The 12,046-nt window shown below is 41.1% G+C and overlaps 2 protein-coding genes across 3 annotated transcripts; one reads left to right on the top strand and one right to left on the bottom strand.

Moving 5' to 3' along the window:
- Positions 1 to 3,591: 3,591 nt before the first annotated feature.
- On the bottom strand, positions 3,592 to 6,462 carry LOC116384172 (proteasome subunit alpha type-4-like). Its single transcript, XM_031848623.1, has 9 exons — positions 6,368 to 6,462; positions 5,984 to 6,010; positions 5,848 to 5,890; positions 5,312 to 5,474; positions 5,138 to 5,215; positions 4,930 to 5,018; positions 4,648 to 4,778; positions 4,274 to 4,397; positions 3,592 to 3,834 (listed from the first exon to the last, which is right to left on the bottom strand). Exons 2-9 carry the CDS (start codon positions 5,984 to 5,986, stop codon positions 3,671 to 3,673), a joined length of 795 nt encoding a protein of 264 aa, XP_031704483.1. The 5' UTR covers positions 5,987 to 6,010; positions 6,368 to 6,462; the 3' UTR covers positions 3,592 to 3,670.
- A 786-nt stretch (positions 6,463 to 7,248) lies between these two features.
- On the top strand, positions 7,249 to 11,109 carry slc25a44b (solute carrier family 25 member 44b). 2 transcript variants are annotated; one of them, XM_031848323.1, is made up of 4 exons: positions 7,249 to 7,315; positions 8,306 to 8,970; positions 9,161 to 9,288; positions 9,988 to 11,109. In XM_031848323.1, the coding sequence occupies exons 2-4, from the start codon at positions 8,343 to 8,345 to the stop codon at positions 10,177 to 10,179; spliced, it is 948 nt and encodes a 315-aa protein (XP_031704183.1). In that variant the 5' UTR covers positions 7,249 to 7,315; positions 8,306 to 8,342; the 3' UTR covers positions 10,180 to 11,109. The 2 variants fall into 2 exon arrangements, with proteins under 2 accessions (XP_031704183.1, XP_031704182.1); XM_031848322.1 differs by having other exon boundaries at positions 7,288 to 7,468.
- Positions 11,110 to 12,046: the final 937 nt, after the last annotated feature.

The following is a 12,046-nucleotide window of genomic DNA, read 5'->3' as shown; positions in this document are numbered from 1 at the left end:
TATGCATAAAAGCTCAATGTGGATGCTCACACACTTGATTAACGTGATCCAAAAATGTATTAGATCTTATTAAAATGTTTATTAGGTCCAGTTCTAAATGAGTTTCAAGGCTACACACCTGCTTCTAGTTCATATATTAGAACAACAACAACATTCTGCAGCAATAATAACTTTTATTAACGTGTTTTATAATGATGGGACGGATGAAGATGACATTAAAAAACATGGTAAGATATCGAGAAAGAAACAGACGACCAGAGATCTTCTCCGTCAGTTGTCTGCCAGATAAAATGGACCCAAAGGCCCCGGTGCTGTATCATTACAACACAATCACACATTAAATAAACACATTAAGCACAATTATTAGCTAACGAGGAAACGCCAGCTCTTGAATTTTCACTGGCTGGAGTTCAACATAACGTCTCCTAAACCATCATGGACTTTTTCTGTGAGGCTTCAACTCTCGAGATCAGTTACGGGATCAGGATCAAGGGCTTCTCGTGTCATGTTTAGCCTCGTATGCTAACTGGTGTTTTTCCCCCTCTGGGGACTGAGATGGGGAGATGATTGCACTGGTATAACCCCCCCCCCCCTCCCACTTTTCTCTCTTTGCTTCCTCCTCTATCTCCTCCTCCTGCTCCTCCTCCAGCGCTCGCAGGATAACATACCGCCTTGCCTCTTGTTTGGATAAGTTAATGCTGAGATGTCAGCCTCGGATCTGATGTATACCACCTGCCTTGGCCTCCGGCTGACCTCGTACTCCAGCTCCCACTGCAGAGACATTCCAGTGCTTCTAGGGGGGGGGGGGGGACTGTGTTTACACTGCAACAGATTGCCTTGCTCTCTCTCTCCCTCTATCTGCTTCATCACGGTGGACAGTAGAGGGCCTCTACATCTACTCCATGCTCGTGTCGCATGCAAAGTCAACTGTAAAGGAAGCGTTAAAGAGCATCAACATGATGTTTTGGACATTAAATTCTGACAATATCCTAATTCCCAGCAGACTGGACATCTTTTAGGCTCGGGCCTCAGGAGGGGAGGAGGCCCGGGGCCGAGCGGCTCCGGTCATCCAGATGCAGAGATCCTCCCACTCGACCCTGTGAGGAGCTCATGTGAACACCGTGACCTCACTGCGTCACGCCCTTTAAATGAATCAGCGCTGTTGATTTACAGTTTTAAGTGCCGGTTTTTACGCCATCAAGCGATTTCACGACAACACGGAATAAAATCAAGAGCGTTCTGCTTGAGTTTGTGGTGCGGTGACCGTGATTGTTTGGTGTGAAGTGATCATAATTTAGTTTATTTACTCTTTGACTCAGACTTTTTTCTCGTCTTGACGTTCATATAAAATCAAACATGCTAATTGTTTTGACAAGTGACCCTTCAGGATCCCAAGTCTTTGCAATGTTTTATAGTCTGTGACCAATTTGAACATTGAACATGAGTTTAACTGACATCCACCACTTTGTCAAATCGGTGAACAAGCAAATATTAACTATTTTTATCCCCAACTTCCCAAACGTTCTTATTGGATCATTATCTGTAGATACTTTTTTATATTTGGCCGTTTTGAGATTGTTGAATTAGTTTCCTGCCGTCAGTTTATTGTGAACCAAGCTCGCTTTAAACCAACGCTAACTGTTTGAGGTTCAGTAACTCTTCAAATTAATTTTTTCCGTGACTTGACATTCCCATAAAATCAAATATGTCAAATGTTTTTGACAAGTGACCCTGTAAGATCCGCAGTCTTTGCTTAATCTTACAGTCGGTGACTAATGGACAGACACGTTTCATTTAACATTTGTCCAATTTAAAAACAATGAGTGAGTTGTGACATAACTGACAATAAATCTAAAACAATACAAAATGATGAACGCGGGGAGACTTCTGGAATATTCCTTTTAGAAAAGCACGGTGTGCAAAGAAGACGGGCACATGATCTTACATGTTTGCCCTCACAGTGGCCATGTCATTACAGCACATGCTCCAGCATTACCAACAGCTGGTACCAATGCAGTCATGACCACCTACATAGATGTAGTATGTCCCAAAACATTACATGTCAAAGGCAGTGCGCCAGAAATACCAGGATGTCCAACAACATCCGGTCGCATTTTACAGTACGCAAGCTTTTCTGGCCATTCTGACCCACAGTTCAAGGCCCCATGTTATGACACATTAGTATCTCCCTGGTTGAAAGCATACAGCATGCAACAGTACATACTTTGTAAGGACATCTCGTACTAAAAGTAAAAAGAAAGTTAGTGATTTGGAACGCAGCCTCGATTCTCACATTCACCACCTGCTGTTTGACTCAACAAAACTCCCCAAATGACATTTGACTCACTGTCTCCAACACTGCTTGAATATGCAAAACCCTGTGAAAGAATAACCATCGCACCACTTAACAGATCTATGTACAACTACAGTGTGTATATTGGTATTAAAAAAGGACAAAAGACATTTGATGTATTCAAGTCACAAAATATAGTTGTATGTTTAGTATTTATTGTTTAGATCCACTGTAACTACGGCATTAAACCAATATCATGGTGCGAGCTGTGCATTTTTGGGGATTAAATAGCACCTCTTTTTATGACTCATGCCAGAAGAAATGTCCTCAGTGAACACTATCGCCTTCAAGTGGTGAACAGAAGAAATAACACTTTAAAGTGAATCATTAGGTATATCAGACATACTGTACATTATCTCTCTTTGAATATTATGATTTATACCAAAACTAAATGAATAATCTCAGTTCTATTATTTTCCCTTTTTGTCTGGAAACATGGCTTCTATTTTTCTTTGAAGTGTTTAATTATTTTGCTTTAACACAATAACTCTCTTACTGAACTCAAAGACATAGAAACTAAAACTATCCAAAGTTCTGGGACTGACTGCATGTCTGTTTCAACACGTTACTGTTCCTGTTTAGCTTCTCTGAGATTTTGATGTTTGAGAGCAAAGTTTCACTTCGTCGTTCACAACAAATGTAACTCTTTGACCTGTTAAACTCAGTTTAAAGTACTTTTAACTTTAGTTTCTTTGTAAAATTCACATTTGTGGTGCCGCTTACATTTTTGGAAATACAGAATCATGTTTATATGATTTTTTTAAAAAGCTGGAGGCTGAGCGTGACATTTATTAGGAAACAAATCTTTTGAAGTTAGAGATTTAAATATATTTTTTTAATGCATCGAGTAAAATTACAAAAGCAAAACATTTCTTGCTCTTTAGAGTCACCAAACATGTTCACCACAGGACCGACGGTTCCATCATGTGGTGAGATATATATATATATATATATATATATATATATATAACTTTTCAATGGCATGCTTTAAGACCACATATGTGCCAACTGTTAAGTGATATTAAACTTGTAGGATCAGTAAAGAAGAATACATTTTGGGGACTGAAGTTTATGTTAGTTGAATTATTTCATCCCTCCCATTTATATTTGAGAACAGCTGTTTAAAGAGTGTTTGTTGTTTTTAAAACTGCTTTTCACTTCCTGTGTAAAATTTGTTTTGAAAAAGTTTGAAATAAAAACTCTTCCTCTTGTGACAAGGATACAGACAACACGTCATCAGTTTCCAAACTTTTAATGTAAAAGACAAAACAAATGCAGGATTTGGTGACGGGAGGGAAAGAACAACTCTGATTTTGCTCATTTGTCCTTCTCCCTCTGCTCCTTCTCCTTCTTCTCCTTCTTCTCCTTCTCAGACTTGGCCTCCTCGGCCTCGTGCCGCTTGATGAGTTCCTCAACTTCCTTCTGCTTCAGCACTTTGATTTTGGTTTTCCCGTCTTCTCGTGTCAGAATGGCAATTTCCACTGAAACGGTTAAAAACAACTTTGTGTTATTTTAACATCAAACATCTACACACTAGAAGATCTTCAGCAACATGCAGTAATAACACATTCTGGTGTTTATTACAGAGTGACTGTTATAGTACGAAGAGTTGAGAGCCCTCACTAACTTGACTGGTTTAAGTTATTCTGTTGTACTACTGCTGTACTACTGTTGTACTGTACTCTCTGCAGTACAAACATTTGATTATCTTAACTACAATTTACTTCAGTTATGAAATAAATCCACGACATAACCATTTTATGTTTCACGTCTCGTACCAGTTCAGGTAAAGGGTTTCTATGACACAGTGTTTAAATTGAATAGATCCGGTATCGGTGCGTCCCTTTCCTGCGCTAACACATTTCCTCCGGAGCTCGTGAAGCTCATGAGCTGCTCATATTTAGGAGTTTTGAATGTCACCTTTCTCCGCTGACAGCTTGCTGACGTCCATCGTCTTGTTGAGGACTTTGACGGCCAGAGCCAGAGCCGAGGACAGACTCATCTCACCCTCTTTGATGTCCTGCTTCAGCATGGACACGGCAGACTGAGGGCCAAGAGGTCAACACGTCAAACAATAGAGCGTAAGAGTATGGTAGCAATTACAATATAGATATATAAATAGTGCCGTTTGTACAAGAGAGTTGGTTCGTCTTCCTTATACAACCGTACAGTAGAATTGAACACTGGTGCATTTTTCATTATAAGTCCATTTTACACAGGATCTGGATTTCCATGGGAATATTCCAGTAAAATAAAGGTTTTAATATAATAAAACAAAACAATTTCAAACTTACAGCGCTGTTGTTGCCAATACAGGTTGCCTTCCAGCCTCCATAGTTGCCACTTGGGTCACTCTGGTACAACTGGAAGCCGTGGTGTTTGTCCCAGCCCATGTAGAGCAGAGAAACACCAAACGGCCTCTTCCCTGTCAAGACAGACCACACGGCTGTTACAGAAAGTCTAAATCCACCTCTGTTTCTACACACAGATGAGAGTTATTGTAGCTTGTTCACTAATATGACATTTTAACAGGAGTTGTAGATGTTACTAGACACGGAAACTACTGTGCAACTCACCTCCAAACTGTGTGTACGCTTGTTTGATGTCACACAGGGCCGTCACCAACTGCTCGCAGGGTATTGGCTCCTGGTACTGCAACAAATACCTGAAGAAGAAACGGACAAATAGGTAGAAACTGAAGCATGCTCATTGAACAAAGTTCATGAAGAATACCGTTCAACAGGTTAGTAGTTGGGACATCATTTTAGTCCCTCTGAAACTCACCTCTGTGCAATCAGCCGTAGCTCATTTGTCAGGACATTAGCATCAGATGTGATCCCAGCAACACTGCAGGCCAAGTCACTGTAAAAGAAAACCACACAAGAGATCAACGTTAAAGGTATTTCATGGTAAGAATGGGCTACATCCTGGGTGTTGAAGAGTCCTCGATTCACTCACTCATTGAGCTTGTAGATCTTCTCAGAGAAGAAAACCTCGTCGAGCAGTTTGTGGATGTTGCGCCTCTCTGCTGCTAACAGCACTCCATCATTGGCCAGAATCCCCAGACAAGTTCCAGCGTGACCGATGGCCTCCATCGCATACTCCACCTGATAGAGGCGTCCTGCAAAACATAGTCACAGAAGTATTGTGATATTATGTATTGACATGGCTGGATATAACTGCAACCGTGTATATCTAAAGCACAAGTCGCCGATGGAAGAAGCGAAGTAGCTGGACAAGATAACAGTCATTTAAGGTCCATTCACTATCTTTTCTTAGAGCACTGATCAGCTCAAACAACTTGAAATTTGAGTCAAGATTTGGCTTGTTTTGGCAAACACCAAAATATCTACCATGTCAACAGACGCCACATTCATAGAAGACATTGCATGATGTAATGCACACGAGATATAAGATTTGCAATGTAATGAATTGGTTCATTAATAATGTAAAAAACTCAAAAAAAAGTGGTAAAAAAAAAAGACAAGACTTGCCTTCTGGAGAAAATATGGTTGTTCTGGAATCATATCTACGAGACTAAATAAAGATAAAAACAGATATTAGCTGACAGAAACGAGCAGGAGCATCCTATGAACATACATGATATTTGAGACGAGTACAACTACTTACCATCTTTTAACCGTCGCTCAAACTGTCCTGCAAAACAAAACAAAAGTTATAAATTCATGTAGCAAACCAGCAGAAACCAAAGAATAAGAACGTTTCTGGTCAATTGGACACGGAAATGAATATGCTAACTCACAACAACAGTACGTATGGTTTACGACCCACTTTTGACTCTGTACATGACAGCTAAAGCTAGCAGCTAAGCTAACTGCTGCTGAACAGAATGAAACTGCAATATCTGAGCATGCTAGTTCGTTAGCATGCTAGCCACGGAGCTAGCTCATAATAAAGACAGTTCCTGTGACTGGACACAAACTGTACTTACACTCCAATATAGCGGTGGAATAAGACAATACTTTAGTGAATTATAAAATATGAATACATTACCTTACGTGAAAATAGGTCTAAGTTAGCGTAGTTTTAACTAAGTTACTACTTTCAGTTTGATGCTCCTCAAACAGACCGGTATGACCCGCCCTACTCTGCCTCTGATTGGCTAATACTCATTGCGCTCTTCTTCTTCTTGTTTGAGGTTTATTGGCGGTTGGCAAACAATGAATTAGTGCATTACCGCCACCAACTGGTATGGAGTGTGGATCAGGATGTCTAATAGGCTACTACTTATATACAAATTTAAATTCAAAAGGAAAAGAAAAACAAAACAACAAGCTCATATTTTCTTAATAATATTAATTAATCTAAGATATTGAAATAATATTTGATAACACTCACTTTTTGAGTTATTTTGCAGAATATCCACTATATCCAACCATACCTTCATCTTGCCGAGGTCTCCAATCAGCTTCCCTCTTTCCTGCTCATATTTCTGACATTGTACAATTACATGCTCTATTATTTCATTTTGCTCACAATAGTCACATTTCCCTGTTTACCTATTTTTCTAAGCATACTGTTTAGGCCTGTATGTCCAAATCTAAGCCTTGATATTACCGTTTCCTCTCTCCTGTTCCTTCCTGCATTCCTACTGTCATTTCTCCCACTTTCCTCTGAACTCGGTAAAACCACTCGTTGCTCTCATTGGTGGTACAACGACGACTTCGACTTCTTCGACTTCTTCTTCTTCTTCTTCTATTTAATTGGCGGATAACAATAATAATAATAATAGTAATAATAATATGGTTGGATTGGTTTGGGTTCAACCCACAGTTTATGCGTATGGAGCGGTTAGAAACGATATAACCCTGACCTGTAGGGGGCAGCAATGTGCAGGGAAGCATTCAGCATACCGTATTTTGAAAAGAAGAAGAAGCAGCTCTGCTATTGTGTCATTGGTTGTTTGACCAACATACCGTTTGAATGAGAACTAGCAAGAAGGTAGCTAACTCGTACGTCGTTACATATAAACATATATAAGCAACTGAATACGATACTCAGAATTGTATATTTTTTAATCGGCTGATTGACATGATTTTCAAAGTCTGACATACATTACGCACGTGACCTTGTAATAAACATCTGTCCGAAAAGGTAAGCGCTTGCTAATCACACCGATGCTAATGCTACATAACCTCAGAGCTAGCTCGGTGTTAGCTATCACAAGCTTTAGCCACACTAGCATGTTGACAATAGCCACATTTTTTTTAATGAAAACACCCGGTGTTATCGTTGTATTTGACTCACTTTGTTTTGGTTTTATATGAAGTGTTATTAGCTACACATCAGCTCCGGAACACGTCATCCTCTGTCCCCGGTGTGGCCACTGGGGCTCAAGTACAAACTGGTGTCGCTAAGGTGTTTAGCTACTGGGAGACCAGTAAAGCGATATCTGTAATAGGACGGTCACAACACCGACATGGCCGATTGGATCATTGGAATCAGTTAGCTTTAGCCTTCTTGCAGCATGACCTTTGAACTCTTACACAACGATAACTGGAGATCAATAGTATTTGCTCAAGGAGAAGACAATGTCAGGCCATGCTGCAGGAGTGGTTGGTAGACAGCAGGGGTCGAGCGATAGCAGGAGGTATAAATGAAGAGGATATCATCTGTCAGAGAGTTGTCAATACCTTGTGATACTAGTAATTATCATTTCAATGTCAGTGTTGCAAATCAATGACAACATTGGATTTGTTGTATGATGTTTGCAGTAATGCAATGAATCCACCAGCCAGTATGCAAGTAGCAAATTTGACTTTCATTGCTGTGAATGAGTGTTTCAAAACACGTTTTAAACAGAAGTAATTACATTTTACTTTAGCGGTATTTAGGTCAAGTTGTCAAACTACAATTTCCAAGGTCAACAATGAACTTCCACTTTTAGTAAATAAATAAAGTAGTTTCCTGACCGTACTGTTGTGTATGCAGGAATCAGTCTGATGTGGGGGCACCTCCAGCTGTCAGGATGCAGCAGAAAAGGAACATCCAGATCATCGAGTGGGAGGACCTCGACAAAAGGAAGTTCTACTCCTTCGGGGTGTTCATGACGATGACCATCCGGGCCACCGTCTACCCGGCCACGCTCATCCGCACTCTGCTGCAGGTGCAGAGGGGCACATCCCTCTACGGCGGCACCTTTGACGCCTTCTTCAAGATTCTGCGGGCGGAGGGCGTCCGGGGCCTTTATCGCGGCTTCATGGTCAACACCTTGACGCTCATCTCAGGCCAGGCTTACATAACCACCTACGAGCTGGTGAGGAAGTACGTCTCCCAGTATTCTGAGGACAACACGGTCAAGTCACTGGTGGCGGGCGGCTCGGCCTCGCTGGTGGCTCAGAGCATCACCGTTCCGATAGATGTGGTCTCTCAGCAGCTCATGATGCAGGGCCAAGGGCAGCAACTCACGCGCTTTCGTCTCAATTCCAACGCAGAGGCAGCAAAGTCCAAGAAAGTGTTCGGCCAAACCAGGAACATTATGGCTCAGATTTTTGCTGCTGATGGTTTCCGGGGCTTCTACAGGGGATATGTTGCTTCTCTCCTCACTTACATCCCAAACAGTGCTGTCTGGTGGCCTTTCTATCATTTTTATGCAGGTAAATGGCTGAAACACATGTTTTCTAAACTTCAAAGCACAAAAAAAAGCACCATTTGCTCCGTTAAAGTTGTGTTTGGCCATGTCTTCAGTGTGTCAGTCTGTGTTCCCAGTGCATCTATACATCTACAGGGAGAAAGACTCACCAGTCCTTGTCTTGTGGTTAATCGAGTGTCTTTAATGTTCTACAGAGCAACTCTCCAAACTGGCTCCCAGTGACTGCCCTCATCTGCTTCTACAAGCCGTGGCCGGACCTCTAGCAGCTGCTACTGCCTCAACTGTCACCAACCCAATGGATGTGGTCAGAGCCAGAGTGCAGGTATTCACTGTGCGTCCATCAGGCAGAGTGTGGGGCCGCTGGCAGCTTACAGATCAGTGACATCTAGTTTCTGCTGCCAAGAGCATCAAAAAGCTGGCAGAAAATCACCTTAAAGCACAGAGTCTGTGTTTGGTCAGATGTTTCTCAATAGCTGAAGCTACAAATGTTAATAATTAGTCAGCTTTCTTAGTAAGTGTGTATAATAAGTGACTGTATCCCTCTTCTTTAATTTGCGTATCAGGGAAGGTTTTCCTGTCCGGGGAAAGAAAGCAAAAGTTGTGCCGTAGTGACTGGTTCTGCATAATCGAACAGTTCACTAAGTTGCTCCTTCAATAAAGAGTCAACAGCCAAAATTAATAGATATTGAGTGAAGTATTAATTGATAGAATTAATGTACAAAAGCGAGGCTCAGGCTGAAGGTTGAACATGAACATACTTCGCCTCAGTCGTCTGAAATGTTAACACACATATTTTAGTCCTACATGTGTAAAAGTTATGTGTATCTCAAGACGGCTGTAATCTTCATTACTCCTGCTGAAAATAACCAATATTGTGCATGTTGTTATCACAAAATTAGACATATTGTATATAAAAAATGTATCAGAATTAATTGAAATAACTCAATGTATGTCGTCATGCCCAATGCTAGGTTGTGGTACAGTATAACTACTGTAAGATACTGTATGTTTGTTTGTTTAGGTTGAAGGGAGGTCTTCAGTCATCGAGACCTTCAGGCAGCTGATCAGAGAGGAGGGCTGCTGGGGGATGACCAAAGGACTGTCGGCGCGCATCATCTCCTCCACACCCACGGCCATCGTCATGGTGGTCGGCTACGAGACGCTAAAGAAGCTGAGTTTGCGACCGGAGCTGGTGGACTCGAGACACTGGTAGACCTGCACAGACCTTATATGGACCACGTTTTAGCCCCGAGTTAGACTTCCTGTGAAAACACTGGATGAAAGAGAGGTTTATTTAAAACACCAACCTGGAATCAGGCCACTGAAACATTAATTACATAAGACATTGAACGTGTGTTCATACCAACATATTAGTTGCAGACCCAGGTTCACGTTTTATTCTGCTGCTTAACGGGGCGGATGCTTTTTAATGCAACTGAAAGCGGGTAACATGTTTTTAACGCGGGAACGATTCATTTGACACACTCTACAATCAGGTTGAAGCATATTTGCTGTGGATTAAAGTGGAATTGATGGTTACTGTGTTTGTGCTGTCACAAAGCAAAGCGGTGTTGGGCCCAGAACTGGTTTTGATCAGTGGTTCAGAGAAGTTAAGATGATGCATTCACGTCAGCGTAAACGCATCTTTGATTTCTCTGTTTGTTTCTTCCTCGCATGTCTAGAGCTTTTTGGCCTTTTTGTTTTTTAAATCGCTGCCTTCATAGTGTGATCAAGACAAACAATCTGCTCTTCGGTTTTGTTGAATGTGTGTGAGGAGAAAAGTAGGTGGTATACTTTTATTTATCATGACAGCCTCTGTGTTGTAGGTATATTCTACTGACCATTCACTAAGTCCCGCCCCTCGAACGCAGATTGGCCAATCATAGCGTAGCATCAACCAGCTCTGACAACTCTCCGTCTCTGCTCCTCAGACTCTCATAGATGGTTTCAGATGTTCCTCCTGTTCAGGCTGCTTTAGTGCATTCGGAGCTCGTCGTGGTTAAACGTTGTATAATAGAGATACTCGTTAGCTGGAGCGGTAGGGAGGAGATAAGGTTACGGTTCTACGTTAAAAACCTGTGGAGCTAACGTTAGCAGAGTACGTTAGCACATCATTGCTACGCTAGCTACTGAAGGTATACTGAATGTGCTTTAGCTTTTTGATGATTGTAACAGTGAATACTGAGGAACTCTAGTTTCATTGTCTTCTGTCTGGATCTCACTTTAACTCTGATCTTCAGCTTCTATCTTTATAACCTGTTTTCACTGTTAAATCAGTTTGACATCATGGTTATATCCATAAAACACATCCTGTAGATTCTCTTCTCAGCCTCTCTTTTCGTTTTTCCAAAAGTTAGATAATATATTCAGGAAGTGCCGTCAGTGACAGTGTGGGCTCCACGGTAACGCAGCTCTGACAGCTTGACGGAGTAGCAGCGAGGGGCGGGGCTTAAAGAAGGGTCCATTTACTGTTGTCGTGTACACTGCACAAACCAAGTCAAAACAAATGACTCGGCAACTTCCATGCAAAACAGTGTCTACGTACAGACGTAACATACTTGCATGTCTCTTCGACATTGTCGATCATATTTCAGTGAGTAAATGATTTGGTGAACCGGTAACTTCCAGAAGAGAAAGATGGAAGTGAGCTGATGCTGATGCTGTTTCCCTCTTGTGACGGTAAACGTTTGAGTGCAATAATGTGTTTAATCCTTTTCAGCACATGTGATTTGTGTATTTCTTGTCAATTGTGTAAATAATGTGTCTTAAAGGAATGCATTACGCCTAATTTATTCTCTTCATGTTTTTGGGGGATTATGACCACAGAAGTGTCCCAACTTTAAAAATGTCACATTATGTTAAAAGATGTTTCTTTAATGTGTTTAAGATGAATAATGTTGAGTATCGTGGCTCTTTCAGTTTGTTGCTTTTGTAACTAGGCTTTTTAGGAAAAAAGTGAAAATAAAATTTTATTAAGTTTGAAAATGAGATCTATTTAATATTCGATGTTGCACTTTGGGTATTTATCAGAGAAAGGGTGAATGTTTTACAGTGGACAGAATTAAGGGTGAATGTTTTAC

Source organism: Anarrhichthys ocellatus, unplaced genomic scaffold (genome assembly GCF_004355925.1).
Source record: "Anarrhichthys ocellatus isolate YVR2014 unplaced genomic scaffold, GSC_Weel_1.0 scaffold8, whole genome shotgun sequence".
Taxonomy (NCBI): Eukaryota; Metazoa; Chordata; class Actinopteri; order Perciformes; family Anarhichadidae; genus Anarrhichthys; species Anarrhichthys ocellatus.
This window is presented reverse-complemented; position numbering and strand designations above follow the sequence as displayed.